This window comes from Falco rusticolus, chromosome 1, assembly GCF_015220075.1.
Source record: "Falco rusticolus isolate bFalRus1 chromosome 1, bFalRus1.pri, whole genome shotgun sequence".
In the NCBI taxonomy this organism is placed as follows: domain Eukaryota; kingdom Metazoa; phylum Chordata; class Aves; order Falconiformes; family Falconidae; genus Falco; species Falco rusticolus.
In genome coordinates, this window is record NC_051187.1 from 39409751 (window position 1) to 39432115 (window position 22365).

General features: G+C 43.1%; 1 protein-coding gene across 1 annotated transcript in view; it reads left to right on the top strand.

The window, feature by feature from the left end:
* The first annotated feature begins 4378 nt into the window (after positions 1-4378).
* The window catches only part of MAPK1 (mitogen-activated protein kinase 1), a 36876-nt gene continuing 18889 nt past the window's right edge, over positions 4379-22365 (top strand). The window contains exons 1-2 of the mRNA XM_037375514.1: positions 4379-4565; positions 21424-21606. Coding sequence (XP_037231411.1) covers positions 4423-4565; positions 21424-21606 — 326 coding nt within the window. The 5' untranslated portion in view covers positions 4379-4422. The remainder of the gene's footprint in view (positions 4566-21423; positions 21607-22365) is intronic.

The following is a 22365-nucleotide window of genomic DNA, read 5'->3' on the forward strand; positions in this document are numbered from 1 at the left end:
ATAACATTCTGTATAAATATTGACTATATGTATGTGGTGTTTTGTCCGTCCTGTAAAATAACTTTTTATCTGGTGGCTCGATTCTCTTATCATCCATGGCTTGTTTGCTGAATTTTAAGTTTTGGGCAAGATGAAGCAACCTCCTGAAGAGTAGTTGGTTTTCAAAAGATACCAGCTCCAGATAACTGAGGACAAGTAAAGCACACAACAATATTGAAATCACTCAGAGTTTTATTGCAGCTGACTGAGACAGAGTGTGCTTTGAGGCTGGGAAATTTCCATTACTGAAGTGCAGGACAGTGCCTGGATACTGCTGCTACTGCAGCTGAAAAATAAAAACAACTTAATTTTATATAGACAACAACAAAATGTCAGTATATTAATTGAAACGGTTAGAATTATATAACAAGCTTTTCAGGTTGCTGTAAAATGGATCCCTTTTAAAATATTTATAGTGTAATTGTAAACTACTTGCACAAAACTAAGGAACATAAAAATGACTTGAAATTGCAACTGTGTTTTCAAACTATATTTGTGAACAGCAAATCCAACAAGAATGCAATAGATAATACAAGAGATCTCCTGTGATAGTGACAGATCCTGACAGTGACAGAATGATACCCAGTGCAAGATCAAGGTTGTTGCTGACAGTATAGTTCTGCAATTAATAATCGTTTGTGCTCCCCTTGGCATGCACAAAACAAACATAGCAATCTGTTTACTGGTTTCAACTCCGTGGTGTGTAAGCCACCATAAGCTTCCTGCAAAGTCAGTCAGAATGCTGAAGGGAGGGGGGGAAAGGAAATACTGGGGTAGGGGGGAAGTAAGTTTGTTTTGGCATCAGTTGCCCAGCATTTTGGGTGAGAGACTGTTTCTGACTTCCCAACAGCATAAGATCATGGCGAGATCCTCATTTTTGTTGAGGTCACTTTACACCGTCAGAGCAGCAGTCAACATTGAAACAAGGATCGGTCTCAAGGGATTTCAGCTATATGTCACCAGTTAAATCAAGCCCAGGTAGGTACTGAGTAGAGGTTGTTAGCATCTGCTGCTCCTTGTGAATCTTAGGATAGTTCCCTGTGGATCAGAGCTCATATCTAAGCAATTTAAGTTTGTATCACATTCATCACCATGGTTCCTGAGTGCCTTAGAAGTTAAAATTTATCTTTATAAAACATCTTACATGTCTTATTTCTCTCTCCCGTCACCCCCACACACAGCCTTGAGGTCTTTTAAAATAATGCTGGGAAAATTGTTTTATGTACTTAATGCCTGCATTTTGTTGGGATGACGGGGAGGTTCAGCGTCATGCAGAGGTACTCTGAAAGCAAACACCATGGTTCTTACAGCAGCTAGCAAGGAAGGCATGTCTTCAATGTCCCCACGCAAATAATGCAACTAATATAATGATGATGATGATAATCTTGGGAGATGTAGCTTTAGTTTTAGATTAGGACCAAATTTTGAAATCGCTCCTACCCCCACTAAAGAGTGGCACTGCAGGGCAGCTGCATAGTGTTTGTCCTTTGCCTAAATCTGAGAATGCTGTTCCCAGGACTCCCAGGGCCTTTTGTAGGAGGACGTTTACTTTTGAAGAGACCTATTTACAGAACATGAATTTAACAGTTAAAGTAGATATGTATAACAGCACAGAGAATTTCTAGATCCTGCTTGTAGGATGAACTCATCCATGTGACTCCTGAACTTGATATGAAGATGGAGACCGTCCAAATCATGGCATTTTTAAACTGACTGATTGTATGGCTCAGCTCTTTCCTAGCTTTCAAACTGAAGGTACTGTGTTTCTGTTTGGACAAACTCTGCTTTTACTTCTGTTTGAAATAAAAGTGTTTTCCTTCCTCATGTTTTCTATTATCTGCTATCATTTTTTAGTAAGCATCACCTCCTCTCCCCCAGCATAACCCTTTATTTTGATCTCAGAACTAAGAATTTTCCCAAAACATGTTTTATCTTCTTTCCAGAACTGAGGCTTTAAAGTCACCTTGTTAAAGCAAAAGACCCAACATTAAGTGCTGGTAATGGCAGTGTATTTAAATAGGCTGAAAAGCAATTGATAACACTTCTGTCGGGTCTGCCTATCTCAGTAACTTTAGTACTTCATTGAAATGCATACACTAAGTTCTGTCACCGGAGAAATTGTTGGGAAAGCATGCCATAGCTTTTTGACCACTTATTTAGGTTTAATTGGATTAGACATATATTTGAACACAGCAGTCAGAGGAGCTGACAGTCTTTCCACAATTTCCTAGTCTGCCCAGTTGGTTTCCTTTTGATCAGACACATCCTGGTTGAAGGTAGAAAATAATCTAGATATACACCAGTTCTTAATTAAATTTACTGTGACAGGTTGTGTTTAAGCTGGATTCTCTATTATAATTTGTTTTGCATTTGCTGATGACAGATTTATTTATGTACATAATCAGAACTGTAAGCGTAATTTCATTTTTAGAGTTGAGAACCTTTTAAGTAATATTGTATATGGTTTCAGAAAAGTTAAACACGTTAACTGCTGTCTGAAATTTCTGAGAAAAATAATGCTGTCTTTCTCGACTGCAGGAGGACGCATCATGGAAAGCGTTATATACAAGTAAAAAAAAAACCTAAAACACCACCTCAGAAGCATTATCCCACTCAAATACATAAACCCCCAAGCTGAATAGTTGAATGCTGGTTAAATAGAGAGGAGTTTATTAGATGACGCTGCTCATCATGCCAGCGTTTACTCCGTCTGGCCAGGCTGGGGCTGTGCGGACAGCTCTGGCTCTGACTGCAGTGTGGCTAATGGTGGCCACACGGCTGGAACCCCTGGCTCTTCCCTCTCTACTGCTCAAACTGCAACCCTGATGCTTGGAGAAGTGTTAGCACAGTTGTAATCAGCAGGTTGTACAGCTTTTGGAAGCAGCTGTGGAAAACTGCAAGTGTTCAGCTGGTGGCAGAGGAAGCTGGCTTGTGGCAGGTAGTGATGGGAGAGGGTGGGATGGCAGCATCGAGCCTCTGGCAGCTGGGAGGAGGAGGGCAGGGACACTTGCAAGGCAAGGGCAGACACGGAGCAGCAGGATTGCCAGCAGGGATGTCAATAGTGAAAACGTCAACAGGAAGAGAGCAGAGCTGAGAAAGGAAAGTTGAAAAAGAAGGGGACAGAGTACAACCGGTGAGAGCTTGGGAGCAACTGGCTTGTCGTGCCACAGCTCCTGGCTGAGCACCATTATGCAGCAGTGCAGAATTAGGAACTACGTGTAAGAAAAATGCTGGGTATTCAAGGGGCAACGGGATGATTCCACACTGGGGTCTTCCAACGGGCTGTGCTGGGTATAAACGTGGAGATGTGGGCGTGCCAAGGATGCAAGGCCTGCGTCCGAACGGGTTTGCTAAGGCACGGAACATGGAGCACATCTCGGGCGGCACCAGCAGGAGGGTTTCAGGGCAGGGGCTGATGTGTTAAGTGGAGTCAAGATGCTTGTGCGTGACTTTTGCACAGTGCCAGTCCAAGGGAATGTCGCTGCAGCAATGCCGCCGCCCAAGCCAGCCGTGCGCCCGGGCCTCCCGCTCGGCCCGGGTCGGTGGGAGCCACCGCGCAGGACGCTGCAGTTCTGCATAAAACCGTTCGCTAACGAGCGGCTGCAAACCCGTGCGCCGGAGCCAGGAGGTGTCGGATGAACCCGCCCTGGTTACAGCAACGCGGCTTTCGCGCACGTACCCTTGTGCGGCACGGCCCGGGGCGGCTGCCGTGCGGCCGGGGCACCGGGCACCCCGGGGCCGGCCCCCCCACAGGCACAGCGCCAGCACCGGCACCGGCACTGGCCCGGGGCGGCCGCCGTGCGCTGCTGGGGGCGCGGGTCCCGCTCCCGCCGCCTCCCTCGGCCCGTCCCGGCCTCCCTCAGCAGGCAGCGGCGGGGGGCGCGGGCCGGGCCCCGGCTCCATTTCCTGCCCCGCGCCCGCCGTCACCTGACGTCTCTAATGGCGCCGGCCGGCCGCGCAGCCCGCACAGCCGGCCCGCCCCCCGCGCCGCGCCCCCTCCCCAGCGGCTGCGGTTACCGCAGTGCCCGGCCCCGCCCGCGGCCCCGCCCCGCGGCCCCGCCCCGCCCCCGCCGCTCCCTGCACGCGAGCCCCCGCCCCCTCCTCCCCTCCCCCCCCCCCCCCCCCCCTCCCGCGCCGGGCAGATGCGCGCGCGCGCGGCCGGCCCCGTCTCCTCAGAGCGGCCGCGGCGGTGACGGCGCTGAGGGGGCCCGGGAGGCGGCGGCGGCCGGTGCGGCGGAGCGGGTGGCGCCTCTCTTCTCCCTCCCGCATCCTTCTCCTCGTATCCCCCCGCCTTCCTTCTCCTCCCCCCGCCTCCGCCCCCCCCCCCTCCCCCCCCCCCCCCCCCCCCCGCACGCAGTCACCGCGGTTCCCGGCACGGACAACATGGCGGCGGTGTCGGGGGCCGGGGCTGCGGGCGGCTCTGCCAACGCCGGGGGCCCGGAGATGGTGCGCGGCCAGGTGTTCGACGTGGGGCCCCGCTACACCAACCTCTCCTACATCGGCGAGGGGGCCTACGGCATGGTCTGGTGAGTGCCCGCTGCCCGGCCCCGCCGGGGCAGCGCCCTTGCCCTCAGCAGCTCCCTCCTTCCCTCCCCGCCGCCCCGGGCCGGCCCTCGGCGGGGGCCCAGGCCTCGGGCACCCGGCCCTCCCGCGCCTCCCCGGGATTGTCCTCCGGCATCACCCTCCTCCCTCGCTGCTCCCCCCTCCCCCCAAACATGCCTCCATCGGCGGGTGCCGCCGAACGCCTCGTTTCCTTTCAGCCGTGCCCAGCTTTTCCTCAGGATTTTCCCCTCTGCCTGCGGAGCTGGGCGCTCGTCTCGCGCCCTGCAGGGCGGCTGCGGCGCCGGGGCGGGCGGCGGGTGCCGGCACAGCCCGGCCTGGCGCGGTGTGCCCGCTCACCTGGCGGCGCGGCCGGGGGCCGGGGGCTGCGTGCGGCGGCCGCAACGGCCTGGCCCTTGCCGGGGGGGGGTGGTGGTGCTGCGGTGCCGGCGTGCAGGTGAGAGTGCGCTCGGCCCTTCCAGTTCCAGGGTGTTGGTGGGTCAGGGAGACTTGTGCCAGATCTCGCTAAAAAGCGGGCGTGTGTCTTTGCTTGGCTTAATATCGGGCGTAAGGAGCGAGGCGAGTAAACTGCAGCATGCTGAAATTGGGAGCAGACCCGATTGAGAGTTTGAGGTTTGTTTGGTTTGGTTTTTTTTTTAAAACAATCTAAATGTGTTGGGATGATGCTGCGTGGTGGTAGATCTAGTGTCATGGTTATAAATGTGACATGCCTGGTGACCTTACTTAAGATTTCGTATTCTGTCTTCTATTAGTAAAACAGGTTAAAAACCCCCTTTACTTCTGAAATAATTCAAGGGATGCAGATGGAATTTTTTGTTGTTATTGTTTTGTCAACTTTCTTCCAGCACTGCATCTGTTTCTTCAGCATTTTTTGACCAGAGGTACTAAACGAGGTGGTTTACAGGCTATGACTTCATGAAAGCTTTATCAGCATTTAATTTCTCTCTCTGGTGCTTAATCTTCTGTAAACAAGTGCATTTCTCAGCAAAGGTTCTTCAGAGCCTTCAGCTGTATGTTACAGATTTTTGCAGCTATCGGTTCTTGCATATAGTCATGGAATTGTGCTGGCCTGTTAATATGAAGTCATCCTGCGTTTCAGGGTGGCAGCTTTCATCTAGGCCTGAGCTTAGCTGTGAGGTGAGCCTCTCTTGCAAAAACTTTTGAGTTGCGGCCCTTGCTTTTTTGCTGTGGGAAGAACCTTGAAAATGTAAATCAGAAATCTTGTTTATGGTGTGAAGATATCCTTGTTATGGGTTTAGTGTTAGAAATCACAGCAGTATATCCAGTGCAAAACTTGTTAGCGTAGCTTATGGTATAGGCTGTGTTTTATTAAGGTGTGCTTTTATTATCTGAGCTAGGGCGAATAAACCGGTGCAGATAACCTCGGTACTAGCTGCACTGATTGACACTCGCAGTCCCATTTAGGAAGGTGCTTCGAAACAGTAATTCCAGGACGCATGCTGTGTACAGGCAGGTTCGTATCAACAGGGTGTTAGAAGTGTGTTTAACAGCCAGCGCGTTAAGGCTAAATTATTTCGCCACAGATCAGAGATTACAAAAAGCAGTAGGATGGCAATTGATGCCCTTTTTTGGCATCACTGTGCCAGTAAGCAGCCACAGGGGAAACGGGGCCACTTTCTGCCCCTCCAAACGGTAAGTTATTAAGATCTCTACTGAAACTGTTTCCCCTCCAAAACTAAGGGTTATCTTTTCTTTAAAAACTTACTCTAACACATTGTGTCTGCTGTGAACACTATACAAAATTACTAACAAAAAATTGAAATATCTGGTTCGGCTGAGATATACACTTGGGTCTCTGTGTTTTCTAATCTAAAATTACTGATGTGAAAGACTAAATTTGGTGCGTTGTGCTCTTTAACTATTGCTCTTCTGTCTTGGGTATGAAATGATAGGGAACAAAGTCCCAGTTGATGTTGTATACTTGATAAGGAAAATGTTGGATGCACTTGTAGTTTAATGCCATAGCAACTGTAATGTATTGTAGTGCCTAACATACAAGCTACTGTGATTAAATAAGATTACGTGTCAATCAACAGACGTATGGGTTGTGCAGTTTAACACTATGTTTCTTATCTTGCTTTGATTGCTAATGCGGTGGGGATCCACAGAAGCTTCTCCCTTGGAGGGCGGGGTAGAGGGCAAGCTATGAGTGTGCAGATGGGAGATGTTTCCTGCGACTGCAAAATCCATTTGAATTTGTACACTTTAACGAAGGAAAGAGACTGCAGGCTCTAATGGTTTTGTTTTAGGCCCACAGCTAATGTGAACAAGTTGGGAGATGCTAGTTGTTTACAAGTGCATTGTGCCGTAAGGCTTGTTACACGGAAAACCAGTGACTTAACTCTTAAAAACCTTCACTCTTTTCCTTGTTTTTTTTTCCTAATCTTTCATGTTTCTGGATTATTGGATTAGGGAGTTGAAAACGAAAATGTTCTTTTAATTCTATTAATGAAAGGGCAAATGAAGTATCCTTAGGATAGCGCAGTTAAAGCCAGTCTTCCATTTTGATTTTGCAGCAGAGAGAATAATGTTTGAGAAATATTGATCACAACATAAAATAACAGCACAGGAAATAGAGGAAGATGTTGACTGACTAAACTCTATGCGAATGTTCTCTCATCTGGATTTGAAAACCTTTAAAGGCATTTGACTGTTTTCCCTAGTGCAGTCATTTTGAACCTAATCAGGTTTTGGGTAAAAATAAACTTACCAGAGCAGTATATTTACTGCTGTGTCGTGGCTGCACTTTCTCCGCTTCGTAAGCAGAAAAGGCATGCTCTCAGGCAGCCCCCCATCTTAATGTCCTCCAGCTAAACTCTGCCAAAAAAGGTTCATCCTTTGATACAGGCTTGCCTCTCACTCATTTGTTGCTGAGGGTGAAGTGGTTAATATGTGGCTATCCATGTCAGTGTCCTTTCTAACCTATTTTTTGTTTTCAGTATTCCTGCCTGTGAAACTAGGGGATGACCACAGTGCAAACAAAGTTTAGCCAAAATCCTCAGCACTTCCTAGGACTGCAGGACATTCTTTGAGCACTTGTTTAGTCATACAGTCATGTTTGTTACTCTGAATTAATTTATCCAAATACATGCAAATATTGTGGGTTTGTGTTTTTTTTGTTCCCCTCCTCTTTCACTTAAGAGTTGTTTTGTGGGGTTTTGGTGCAATGTACTTCATGTGACTTTCCCTTTCTTCCAGTGATAAGGGATTAACAACCTCAGAGTAAGCTTTCAGACCGAGTCTGAAAGTTTCAGAACTACCTTTCAGACAAAATGTGAAAGGTTTTTAAGATTGTCTCCTCCTCCTTAAATGTGTGTGGGTTTTTTTCTTTTGTTGGTGGTGGGTGGGGTGGTGTGGTTGGGGGAGCTACCTGTTAACAGGCCATATTTTAAACACACTGAAACAGCAATAAAAACATGATAGTGTTGAGCTTTAAATTTCCAGTTCATCTAGTTGGTCAGTGGTAATTTGGCAAGGACAATAATTTGACAGTATAAAACAAGTAATCGTTCTGGAAACAAAAAGTGAATGGGAATGTGATAGGGATGTTCTGGTTTATAGTCTAGTTTTTGGAAGCCCTTTTTGTTGTCAGGCTTATGTGAAGTATTATCACTGCTGCAAATAACTCCATATAAATAGTAAAGTTGAATGCAGCTGGAGGAAAACAATCTTGACGCTCAAATCTTGCATTTCTGAATTTGATTGCATTGTTACAAAGACATCTTTGTGCTACAGATGGGTGATATTAGAAGTTAAGGTAGTCAATAGATGAATGTGAAAGTAATACAAAAAAGAATATTTAAAACATTTAGCAATTTGGGTTTTTTTCCAAAGTTCTGCTGCTTTCTACTGTCTCACAGAAGAGCCCTGCTTTTAGAGGATGGATAATTTAAAATGAAATCTGGAACTATATTCATAAAGAGACTCAAAACAGGAAAAAACCCCAACCCACCCCAGAAATAAATGATCTGCAAGGCATAGATATTTATATTAAAAGACAAAAAAACCCCACCTTGATGGGATTGATGGTTGTGTAATATTATTTTGGGTGTGTCCAATGTTACATAAAAAGGTAGACCTTGCATCCTTCTGTCAGGGTCAGACTGGGGGGGTTGGGGGATGGACTGCCTAGTGGCAGGGATAAGAAACAGCCTGTAATTTTTTTTTTTTTTCCTGTGAACAGTTGCTTTAATCTGGAGAGAGTACTCTTCTGTGGTAGAGCAAGTGTAGCAATTCATGTCCCTGTTTATGTGTGCTTTTAGGGAGCAGGGGTTGTGTATGGGTGTCGATACCTGGTAATTAACATGCTCTGGTCTGCGTGATAAGGAGAGCGGGGAGCTGATACAAGTTGGCCAACCCTACTACATCCTCTGTAGTGCAAGGATCAGAGTAGAGCATTAGGGAATGTAATTGGTGGCTAGTTATCAGCTGCTTCCCTCTGGGGAGAAGGCAGAGGTAAGCATTTCCTTTCAGTCACTCAAACTTGCTTAACCTGTGGAAACACCAGAGGAGCAGCGAAGGCTGCTTTCCCCGCTCTCCCCCGTGATGGACAGGTGGTCAGCAAGCTGTGCAGCAGGCAGCAGCGATGGGACAGCAGCTACTGCCCAAGAGTTACGGAAGGTGAGAAGTAGCAACTTCTCCTGTCTGCCCAAAGTAACGGGATACTGGCTTAACAGTTGAAGAGGGCAGCTCAGGGACACTTGCATTTTATAAATAAATACACATTTCCTTAACATGGCATGATCCAGCCCACAGAAACAGGTAGAGATAACTTGTGTTTAGGGTTTTTTTGAAACATGATTTATTAAGGACATAAGGCTTATACGTTCACGGTATCAGTATGGGGTTGCATCAGTCTGTCTCCTGTACCCCTACATGTGATTCTTGAACCTGCTGCCTGCCTTTCATCAAATTTGACAGTTGGTAGATGTCTTAAGGATGGAAAGTTTCTGCAGGTTTCTTAAAAATAGGTATTTTGTTAATGCGAACAGATCATATATGCTGCTCCTCTGAGGAAGAGACTGCATCAGGAGGTCACACGGGTGAAGTCGGACTCCTCCAGAGAGAAAATGACAGATGCCCCAGTTCTACGGATGGATTTATCGGTACTCTTGAGACCAGAAATGTGTATTTGTAGGACACCAGGCTTTGTTAGTTCACTGGGCTCCTTGTTTAGGAGCGGAGATCTACAGCCCACAGAAGAGTTAATACTTGCCAACTGAGTAGGTGTGCAGCTCAACTTGAGTTGAAAACTAATGCTTCACCAAAATAGTAATTTTTTTAATGCTTTTTATGTTGATGCTTTGTCATAGCTTTCAGCTGTGAATTAGAAATGAAATCAACTGATCAATATGGTATTTAATAAAAATATTTTATGACGTCTTGCTGTGGAATATTTCACAACATAGTATAGATTGAACGGGACTTCCTGAGGTCATGTAGTCCAACCTCCTACTCAAAGCAGGGCTGATGTCAAAATTGGATCAAGTTGCTCAACTTGTCCACTCAATATTTCCAAAATCTCCAGGGATGGAGATTCCACAACATCTCTGGGCACCTTCTGGTTCTAGTGGTAAACCAAGTGCCCAGTGGAACTTTTGCCCTTAAAAACATGAGTTTCCCTTTCTGCAACTTGCCACCATTGCCTCTTGTCCTTTGTAGTTTTTACCTCTGAGAAGAGTCTGGATCAGTTTTCTCTCTGATCTCCCTTTACGTAACTTAAAAGAGAAATTAGATGCTTTCCAATCCTCCTCCCCACCCCCTTTCCCCCCCTCCTAGCCTATACAAACCCAGTTTTCGTTTTCTCTTTTTTTTTTTTTTTTTTTTTTTTTTACTTGTATGTCATGTTCTTCAGCCTCCTGTGCATCCCGCATCCCAATGGTTTTCTGCTGGACTTGCTCCAGTACTGGGAGAGAGGAAGGCTGGACGCAGTATTCCAGATGCGGCCTCACAACAGTAGTCACTTTCCTTGACCTGCTGGCTATGCACTTAATAACACAGCCGGGTCTGTGGTTAGCCTCATTGCTGTGATCAGGTGCTGCTGATGTGTGAAGTTGGACATTGTTCTGGTGATACAGAAAATACTTGAACTTAAAGTGAGGCATTTTAGGCAATTTTAAATAATGTCTTGGAAAAAAACCCCAACCTCCACAACATTTTATTAAGTGATTTCAAATCTATTTGATTTTGATTCTCAAACAGCTCAAAGCATATGGAGCCCTAAACCTATTTTTAGAATGTAACTTATTTTACTGTGTGTAAGGTAAATTAAACTAATAGTGTATGTGAAGTGCAGCAAAGTGTAGTTTGTTTTGTTTCAGGTGAGTTCCAGATTCTATTAATTGCTAGGTCAGTTTTTAAAGAGTTGTTTGCTTGTGAATGAATCTTTTTCAGAAGGGAGCTTATTTCCCTTTGCGTTATTACAACTTTTGGGCATATAAAGAAGCTATTCTCAAACTCACCTTTTTGCAAGGTACATTAAAAGCCACATACGCATTAGTTTATCAGCTTTGACCAGGTAGGTTAATCAGATCCAAGTAGTAATAAATGTCTTTAATTCAGATGGGGTTATTTGATGAGGTATTCGTAGGTAATTTGGCAAGATGAGATTTCTTGTACTTCATCGGTGCGCAGCAGGTCGGTTTCTGTTTCGGAGAACATTCCTGTCTCCACCCTTTCCACTGGGCGAGAGCTGGCGCAGAGGCAGCCTCATGTCCCGGGCAGAAGGGACTGCTTTCCGCTGTGCCCTGGCTGCCTGCAGGCAGGGATGCTGCTAGGCGGCTGCTGCGTGCCTCCCCAGGCCCAGCTGCCTGTCAGCGGTGGGGGAAATTCTGATTTGTGTGTGTGTGTGTGATGTATTATCTACCTTGTACAAATGCTTTACAGAAATGCTGTTCTGTTGATTTGAGCAGCATCTTTATGACAGTCCACTTCTTAACCGAGCTGTGCATGTGTTTGTACTATCTTGTTTCACAGTACCAAAAATCACAACAACCTAAGTTCTGTTAAGGGAAAATCCCTTCTCTTGGAAGTTCTTTTTTATTTTGAGAGAATTTTTGTAAAATACTGAAATGCTCTGTGGTGATTAGAATGTAAATGAGAGGTTTTTGTTACATGGTAGAAAGTAATTCATCTGTGTTGTGAGTATGTTTTAACTACCAGCAACTTGCAATTAGGCTTACTATTTATAATATGCAATTACTTAGTTTTGCAGTTTCTCTTAAAAATAACAGCTGTCACTACAGTACCTTACCTCTCACCTGTTTGGAGGGAAGGCAGTTTGCTCCACCAAATATTGCTGATGGGTCCCAAGTAAAACTTGAAGCCATTTGAGCACTGCAGATCAGTGCTCTGCTCCTCAAACTGCTTCAGTCTGGAATGTACCCGGTTTTATTGGGATGTGGATGGTGGAAAGTACCCCAAATGACATTCAGGCGGACTTTTATACTGGATTTTTCTGAGTGTTTCCTAATTGTGAAATATCTTCCTTTTAGTACAGTAGCCAACATGTCTTTATGCTGTGACCCTGTCAGAATAAAATACAAAGCTGTTAATACGTTGAGGGTCAGGGGTTTACTGTTGGCATGGCTTTTGAAAAAGATGGAAAAACCATGCAACAAATGCCTTGTAAGCTGATACTGAAGGGGAGTTACTTCTGATAGTGGCGAGATGCATGCTCAGTGCTGGCAGTTTGGTTTTTCTGTTTTGTTGTGTTTTCCTGGTGGAATACTGAACTACCTGTGGCAGGGTGGACGGTAGCAATGAGCTCTCTTTCTCTAGTGCTTTTTGATAGTTTTCATTTTGCACTGATGTTCCAGCAGGTTTAGGAAAACCTCTGCTTCTAAGTATGCACGATTGATTTTGTTCAGCAGTTTACTTCTTTATTTTCGGTTGGGGTGAAACACTGTGAACTCTCTCTTCTGAAGGTTTATATTGTGGAATCAAATAAGTTAATTACTGAAAAATATAGTAGTTTTCTGGATCTTGCGTTTTTTTCCTTTCTCTAAAGCTGGTTTTAGGAGTATTTGGGATATAAGTGAAATCAGAACCTTACTAGACAAAAGAGTACACCATGTTGGGGGATTTGTTGACACCATTAGCACTTACAGCCCTCTGGTGGTGCCTCTCCCCCCTCTCTAGGAAAGGGGAAAAGTTTCCTACACTGGTTTGAGGAGCCTGCTTTGCTGCTAGGGGTGGGGGTGTTTTCCAGGTTCTGGAGTAATGTTGGTTGTGTACCTGGCCTGTCCTCCCTGTCTTAGTGGCTTTTTGTTGCCTCTTGAGAAGCCATAAGCCCAGGAGGAGGAAGTCGGTGCTTCATCCGCACATGCGCAGAGGTTGGGTTTTCATGGCAGTGTGGTTTCCATAACTGCCTTGTGCTGATCGCAGGCTGTGCCTGGCCTGCTGTGCCTCAGGTCCTTCATCCGATGCTTGCACAGCTGTAGTTAGCTGGGTTGGAAAACTGATTTAACTGAAAAGTTCCTTCAGAAAACATGTGACACAGAAAGGGAATAGGACTTGTACAGGTGAAGACTTCTTTACTGTTCCTGTTCATAAGCTGCACTGACTTCGAGCTGCTTCAGTTCTCCAAAGTGGCACAAAGAAAGGCACAGCCCCAGCCAAGAAAGTGAGAAAGGGGCAGGGTTGTCAGGCACAACAAAGTGTGAACCACAACCACTCCTTTCAGTTCACCGAGCCCTTAGGTTGTCTTGTCTCAGATGTTGTCAGGCTCTTTACAGCTTTACCCTGAAATTGATTCCTGCAGGAATTGTCTTTAAGTTTATATATAGAGAAGAAAGGCAGTGATATTTAATATTGTATCTTATTAAAAGCAGTACATGCTTTTGGAGTGAGGGGGTTATTTTGCAGTTAGCCAAGGGGCCTTTAGACGTAATAGTGAAGTTAGTCTAAGTATTAAATTTGGCATGGATGCTATCAAAGGAAGTATTGGCAGCAGAGAACCTGTAAACCTCTGAAATGGGGAGGATAAGTGGGAAGGCAAGAAGCAGATGAAATACTGAGATGTAAGAGTTGTCTGTTTTCTGAAGACCAACTTGAACTGAAGTCACATGGAGTAGGCACATATGATGATTTGAAGTCACCATGCTTCGTAGCTTAAGGTATAGGAACAAAAAATATATATTCAAAGAGATTGAGAGAAGTGATCCCTGCCCCGCCCCAGCCCCAACAACCAAGATAGATCAGAACACCATGAAATTAAATGACATCTTTAGCCAGATAGTACAGAACCTTGGGTGAAGTAGCTAATGGTTTTCTAATACTAATGTTTAGGTGTAGTTCTACAATTGCTGCTTTTCATAGTTCTGCTTAGTAGGTGCTAACAAAACATAAATCATCTGTTCTGCCACACCTGGGATTATGAATTGACTGAGCTGCTGGCAAAAGTAATTTATTTAACAGACTCCATTTTGCATGACTAGCTATTTGTTTTCAAAATACTAGGAGTGATCTAAGGAATTAAACTATTAAGTTGTTATTATGTGCATAGTAAATAGTTTAAAATTGTAATGCTTTGGAAGGTTTCATCAGATTCAGCCTTTCAAATTCTGAAAAATAAAGTTATGCCTTTGTAACCTAATAGAATTAGATATCTGAAAACAGATCTCCTATGGGAGATTACAAAAGAGCCTTAAAAATTTGTGGTGTGAAGGGCAATAACCTGTAGTAGATCAGAAAATGCCAAAGAGTAAAATTGCTTATGAGTAATTACTCACTTTTGTCATGAGAGGAAAGACTTGGCATAATTGTACCAGAAACTTTTTAATATTAGGATTGATTTTGAATGTTATGAGAAAGGTGGCTGAAAAAGTGGGTGGTAAAGGTGAAGGTTATTTTCTGACCCAGTAAGCCTCAGAGGTTAACTAACAACATCACAGAGCAATCTGCTGTCATTACTTGGGCACTTTGCCGTGGATTTGTGCTAAAATAAAGGATGCTGACTTAGAAATTGTATTTATTTTCCCCCTTACTGGAAAAGAACAAAAATCAACTTTATAAGACAAACAAAAAATAGTTTGTTTAGATATTTTCTATAATAAAAACAAAACCATTGTAGTGATCATTTGTTGATGAGCAGCAGAGAAAGGATATGGATAAACTCAAGAGGAGTTTGTAAAGTATGACAGTTGCTTTGCGGAGGGGTCATGATAAAAAGTTTAGAAACAGGGATTCGTATTTTCTTAGCCCCAAAGCAATAATCTATCTACTGATACTAGAATCCTGACGAATGAAAAACTACTTAAAAAAACCCAAAATGACACTAAAACAAAATCAGGGTTTTCAGATAGCATGCAATTAGGAGTTTTCAGCTAGGGCCAGATTAATACTACTGCAAATTGGATTGCATCTACTGTATATTTATTTCAATATTCTCTTGTTGCTGTCTTCCTCTGCTGCCATTTTTGTAGCATGAGGTGCCAGAAAATGGGGAGAAATTGTCAGTTTCAGCATCTGCGGGCAGCTGTGTGTCACAGCAGTGTGTATTCTCTTTCTTTCCCTGACAAAAACAAGACTTCAGATAAATCTGAGCTCATCCTGTAGTTCACAGCGTCAGGTAGTTTTCTGACACTGATGAGGTCCACTTCTCAAACACTAAGCTTTTGGTGATTCAGCACGTAATTCTTGTGTCTAAGCTTACTCTGAAGTATTTCAGTTTGAATTAAAGTTTTCTGGCCTCTTTATAAGCTATTAGTGCTTATACGTGTTTCCCAGAGATTGAGAAGATAATACATACAGCTGTGTTTTAATAATCAATGGGGAGTGCCTGTAGCATACCAACAGATAATTCAAGAGTGCTGAATGATGACTGGTTTGACTTCTGTCCCTCAGAACAGGATGAAAAAAGTGGTACTTGGTTATTGTAAAATTTTGTAGCTTGAAAAGCAACTAGAGCCTTCAGGGTGAGTTTTTTGTTCTGGTGGGTTTTTTTTTTGTTGTTTTTTAAGAATCTGATATTTCGGTAGTTCTCCATTTTCATGGGTCTACTGACTTTACTACATGGTAGGAATTAATTTGTAAAACTAAATCTTTAATGGAGAAAAGTAGAAGCATATTAAGGTGCCCTTGTGTTTCTATAGTTTGTGTCCTGAATTCACAGCTGAGAAGCCTGGGAGATGTTCTCTTATTGAGAACCTCTTCTACAGGAAGCTAATAAAGCAAACCAAACTCCCAGTGAGGCATGGGCTGTCTTTTCATAAACTGGGGTCTGTTAAAACAAGGCAAATATATCTTCGTATTAAATAGGCGTGTATTCCTTTTAAACCAGATGCTGATCTGTAAGTTAGTGCTGATAAAAAAATGTCTAATGAATAATATACTTAAAAAATATTTGAGACTTTGTTCCATTTATTCATAATATTTCTAGTAAATGTAGGTGTTTACAGTTGGGGGCAAAAAGTATATTCAGTCATATAAAAATGACACATTTCTCCATGTTCTCAAATCTGCAGCTGTCTTTGACTGCTTCTATCCTTTTTCCAGTCTTTTCGGTAAAACAATAATACGCTACAGCTGCTCCCTATATTTTAATCTAGAACTAAAACCTAATTATTCTGAAGACTCTGAAGGGGTTAATAATCTGACTAGTTGGTTTGGGGACGTTTTTTTTATAAAAAAAAAACCAAAACAAAACCCAACAACAGTCCCCTCCACAAATCCGCACCCATAACACCACCTTCCCCCACCACTGAAAATTGTAGCAAACAGCCTGTTACGGTACTGCTGGTTATTACTCTTACCATAATACTGCGTTATTTTACTTACAGCAGTCTTAAAAATAAGTATAAGCTATTTGTGTTGTAACTTGGTAAATGTCAGCACTGTAGAAATGTCCGTGATTGAGCTAAATGTAGGCTGAGTGGAAAGATTAAAGATCTTCACAGATCAGCTTGTTTGCTGGGAATTATTTTTGCCTTTCCTCTCCTAGTTGCAAGCAGAATTATTCAGTATTTCAGAGAGATTCTTATCCCTGGATATGCCCTTGGAATCTTGTTTCCACAGCAACACAAAGCTATGATAAAATATCCCTTTTAAACTTCAAATTAGGATGTTTGCCGGTAGCGTTGTGTATTTCTGTGTGTATGTATATGCATATGCTGAGAGCAGCCTGTAAAACAGCCGTAAGGTGAATAATCCTCAGAGTGCTGGAAGAATATCCCATGGTGGGGCGAGCCTTCAGGCGGCATGGCAAGGAGTGCACTGAGGATGGGGGATGCCGACAGAGTAGGCAGTTGTTTTTCAATGGTTATATGAAGAAACAGCCCTCTGTGGGATGCAACTATTGCCAGGAGCTGGCTTCTTTCCTCCCGGCAGCTGCAGCATGCTCTCACTTGTTCCAGCTCTGCTCTGAAATGAAACATGTGAAGAATAGAAATGGATGGAAGAACATGCAGCAGCCATTGTGGGGAGAAGGAGCTCAGTGTTGGCACTTGTCCCGGTCGGCCTGGTGAAAAGCTTTCCTTCCTCGAGAAGGAGTTAATGGGAGAGGGACGTGTCAGAGGTTCCTCTGAGCAATTAGCTGCTGTGTTCTGTAGTCTGCAGGCAGCTCAGGCACTGCGGGCACTTGCTGGTCACTGCATTTGGGAGCAGCCCCACCCTGGGCTGCTTGTTAGAAAGGAAGCTGGTACCGGGGAAGTAGAAGGATAAAACACTGGCTTTGAAAGTTGTGTCATGCAGCTTGTTGGGTTATAAATGCTCGTTTGTTTATTTTGTACGGCTGTGCAAGGCATTTGACTTAGTCAAAACTTTTGTTACGTATTTACAAGATGGTTAATATTAGGAATGATAAACTGTACTGCTACAGCTCATGTTGATTTTCACGTGGTGCGTTAGAAGTATCCAAACAATGGTGCTACTGCAGGTTGTCACAGGGTGGTAATCGCAGCTTGCGACAGGAATAATGTTGTGTATACTGGAGTTGGGCAGTTGCAAAATCTATATTTAAATTTATCACATTACAGATAAATAGCGCTCACAGCTGAATGGTTGCATCAGCTTGTGAAGCTGCACATCACTGGGCTGGAAATAAATCCTTCTCAATATTTAAAGTGTCAGTAACTAGATTAATCACAAAGTGAGTAACACAATGACTGTTAAAGGGAAAGTTCTGTGTGTAGTCACTGGTGCCTGTGGTTAAGGATTAGAACCCAAAAGCTATAAATTAGCACTCTAAAAATTGTTTGTATGTGGACTGTTGTTCCCACTTTACAAATATTTATTTTCTCCGGAAAAAAAGTAGATAATGGAAGGTTCTTGCCCTTAGAAGGTGTCCCAGTTAACTGCCTTGGTGAAAATACAAACAGTTGTTGTGAGGTCTAGTGGCAGCTGACAGTGTAGACAACTAGGTTAGGCCATGCACACTGGGACAGCGCTTCCAGAACACAAATAATGTAAATTTAGGATGTGCTGGGTGGTGGATGGAATGTGTACGTGGAGCTGTTCCTTTCTGGACTGTAGGGGGAGCACAGGTGACTATTAGTCATAAAATTAGATCTCTTAATTCTAGCTGAGGCTAAGCAAGATGAATCCTGTGTTAAGTGATAAGCTGTTATATTAACTGCAGTGAGTTAATGCATCGAGGGTTTGGATTTGCACTTTTTATAGCTGTTTCATTTGCGAACACTACAAATGGGCGTTGTGTATGAGCAGCACATTCCTTCAGCAGCGTTCTGGAGAGGAGTGGGTAAATCTGGTGCTGGTGGCAGGTAGCAGTTGGATGGAGATAGTGAGGAGCAGGGAAAGCTTTGGGAAATGGTTCAGTCTGACCCAATTTTGTCAGTTTACAGTGTTTCCTAGGTAGTGAAATAGATACTGCTGTATGGCTCCATAGGCCAAATGTGTGTCTGATCATAGCATATATGCATGAGAGGACACATGACTCTTCGGTTCTACTGAAGTTCACTCTAATATGTAGCTTTTACAGTTTTCTGTAGCATGTGTCAAATTGAAAAAGCACTGGGTCGCAGAGATTACTCAAAGCTGTATTGGCTTTGGGGGCTGTGATGGAGAATGTGAAATGGTGTTAACTTTTGTGATACGGATTTGCTGTGTACCTGAAGTATGCACCACATTTGAAATACTATGCATAAGCAAGCGTACTGACTACTTGTATGATTAGCTTCTCGCTCGTAGGAATTGAGATAATCTTTCACATGTTTAATCAAGTTACCGAAAAGCTCCTGTTTCAGAAAGTGTGACAACAGAAATAAATCCAGCGTCCCTTTTAATGTTTCAACTAGGTAGTATTTCAGTTGTGCCCTCCTTAGCTGAGGCGTTGCAGCGGTAACAGCGGTGCATGCTTAGCTACAGTAGTGTGGTGAGATCTTCTGATAGGAACAGAAAAATGACTGCATGCAGAGTATGCACTGGAGAGGAAATTGATTGCATCTTTCCTGCAAATAGTCAGCTTTTTTTTCCACACTGAATCATGTGCTTTATAGTTGAACCATCTGAAAGCAAAATTACCCATCCTTTTTTAAGTAACAGCATAAACCTTTTGCTAAGAAAATGCTTCAAGACCTGTAAGTGAAACAGCTATAAGAGAGGAAATATCGGCATACTTAATTGATTTACTCAGGTTCATTGAATCTGTACAAGGAAAGATGCAGGTTTTCATCAATAACCAGCCTTGGCTTGAGAAGCAATAACTTAGACATCTAACAAATAATGTAAGAGATTAGGAACTTTTATTTAAGCATCATCAATTTACAAATACTGACATTTTTGCCTTTTTCTGCTCTGCATAGCTGCTGCTGTCCAGTAGTCTGAAAGGAAGAAAGATTCTGCATTGTGGGAGAAAAAATAGTAAGCTTAAGTCAATACAAAGAAGGAGGTAGGAGGTTTGTTTATAATGGTAAAATGGTCCATAGGATTCTTTCATTTCTCTCCCAAATGCAGGTTCCTTGTGCTTCAACATTATTTCTAGTTTTGTTTTCTGCTTGTGACTTGCCTTACTGGTATATTGTAAACACTGCAGGTGGTTCACTAACTGATTAACTAAGAAAATTACTGTAGACCAAGTGCTCTTGAAGGCTATGCCAAGTTCCACTTATGGCACTTTGTTATTATCTATTTTGGGACTTAGGATCTGCTAATGTGTTATCTATACATATGTAATAGCAACAGTTGTAATGAGGACTTGCTTAGCATGTGGAATTCCAAAGCACCCTATGGAGCATTTGAGTTCAGTGTTTCTAGAGGCGAATAAATTGTGCAGTCGGTCTGTGGTTACAGACCGGAGTTACGGATGCAGACAGGTCAAAGGGATTCTGTGGAAAAATCATGCAAAAAGGGTGCCACTGCATATGCATGAGGTGTATGGAAATCTTACTAGCGGCACAAATTCAATGTCATTTTTCATAATGAAAGTGAGAAATGTTAAACCCTTTTGTATACAGTGGTAACGATACTGTCTCACAAACACCATGTTGCGCCGTAACTCTGCTTAGCAGTAGAAGGACCTTGATGTGGCCAGGCATTTGAGTTCCTTTTCGATCTCCTTTTCTAATTGGATTTTCGTGGTTCATTCTGCTTTATCTGATCACCAGATACCTGGACATCTCAGCAGAGTAAGGCCAATTAAGAGCATTTCAAAGAATGTTCTGGGACTTGATTATAGAAAACAGGTAGTATGTAAACCCTGTTTGTCTATTATGTTTATATTGTTATAGGAAATATCGAGGCTAACAGATGTTTAAATGTAGGCTTGATTGTTCTTTAACTTCCAAACAATATAGTAGTAAGGATGAAGAAATTTGAAAGGAACAAGAATCATATATGTACATTTAAATTCTAATTAAATTACCATGTACTTTTAATACAAAGAGAAGTTATAATGAGATCTTTGTCATTCGTATAAGCTATACCATAGAAAATGTCTTAAAATTTGTAAGGATTCACAACATTTTCACTAAATAATAATGCAAGTCCAAATTTTAGAAGATTATGTGTTTTGCTGAGCCTTTTTATTAGGCTCAGGCTGTGATATTCTTCGTAAAGGTGTAGGCATTTTGAACGGAAACGCCGAGGCTGCGTTGTTGGTGTAGCTGGGAATGCTGTTCTGAGCCTCTGCAGTGACGGTCCTGTAAATGTAGCAGCCAGTGTGTTCGTTAACGTGGGTCACAATCACCTATTACCTCATCATGCTGCTGCTTGCGTTTGCTTCATGTGGGGTCACATACAGTCTTTCTCTTGAACTCTTTTATCTTTGGAATTGAACTTGGAAAGGTGTTTTCACAAATTTTTCATCCCTTTTGTTCTTCCATGTCTGTTTTTCGTGGAGGTGCCAACAGTGTAACTCAATGGAGGAGGAAGAGGTGGTGACAATTGAAATTACTCACATGAGTTAGAGGACGTGGAATTTTGCTGCTTGGAAGTTGATTTCTGAAGGCTTTTCTGCACCCCAAAGTGAATGGGCTAACTCCAGATGAACTTTTTCTCTTAAACTTCTTCTTGATTAACAGCCTATAGAAAAAGGCTCAAACTTGTTTGTTCCACAGGCTGATAAAGACGAGGAGTACTTCTTTCTTTGTTCAGGTACCTGAGAATCAGCAGGCTGTCGATGCGGTTGGAACTAAGGACTTAATGATACTCAAATAGGCCAGTGATAGAACAACAATATTTGGTCTGTTTATCAAACTAAAAGATATGTGCTGCTGTCACCTCTCTGCATTTGATAAAAATAAATGTAGAACATGTTCTGCCCCTATATTCAGTTGAATTCACATTTTTGCTTTCTGAATTGAATGAATGTAATATTCCTTATAACTAACGTTGCTGATTCTCTTCTAGTTCTGCCTATGATAACGTCAACAAAGTTCGAGTTGCTATAAAGAAAATCAGTCCCTTTGAGCATCAGACATACTGCCAGAGAACTCTGAGAGAGATTAAGATCCTACTGCGCTTCAGGCATGAGAATATTATTGGAATAAATGATATTATCAGAGCTCCGACTATTGAACAAATGAAAGATGTGTATCCTTTCAAAGTTTTAAGTTTTTTCTGCATAGTTAGTGATGGCTGCCGCCAACTCTTTTATTTCTTCCTTTTCATTCTCTTCCCTAGTAAGTTTTAATAAAAGCCAACTTTTATTACTGTAAATTGAAAGGGAAGTTCATAGCATTTTATTGGTTTATAGATACATAGATAGATTTGATAAGTAGGTGAACACTAGTTTTATTTGTTCTTTTTCAGGAAAGAAAATACATGTTCATTTCTGTCTTCCAAGACAAAGAACTCAACGTTGTAGAGATGATTTAATGTAGTCGCTTAATCCTGAAACTGTATTTGCTTTTAACAGAGCTGCTGTTAGAACTGATTGCTTTGAGGAGAAAATAAAATGACCAGACTCTGCTGTTAGTTGTCTACAATGTCAGTAAAGAACAGAATGGATACACCTGGGGGGTGGGGGGCGGGTGTAACCGTACAGCAAAGCACAGCACCCAGCTCTGCAGTGCTTCCTGCATATGTGAAAAGTCTGAAACTGCACGTGGGCAGGTAAACCTTCTTGGTTAATATATGCAAAACTGTCCTTTCTGTTACACTAATTGTTCTTCTGTGGGAAACTTGGCTTTGTTTAGATACAACTTCATGTGGATATCTAACATGAGAATAGTCTTAGTCGGGCGACTCTGCCTGAGATAGAAGGGCTCGGTTAGAGTCAGCCACAGCTTAGCAAGTCCGTGTGCGCAGGTTCCTGCTAGTTTTGCAGGTCTTGGCAGGTGTCTGTCCCAT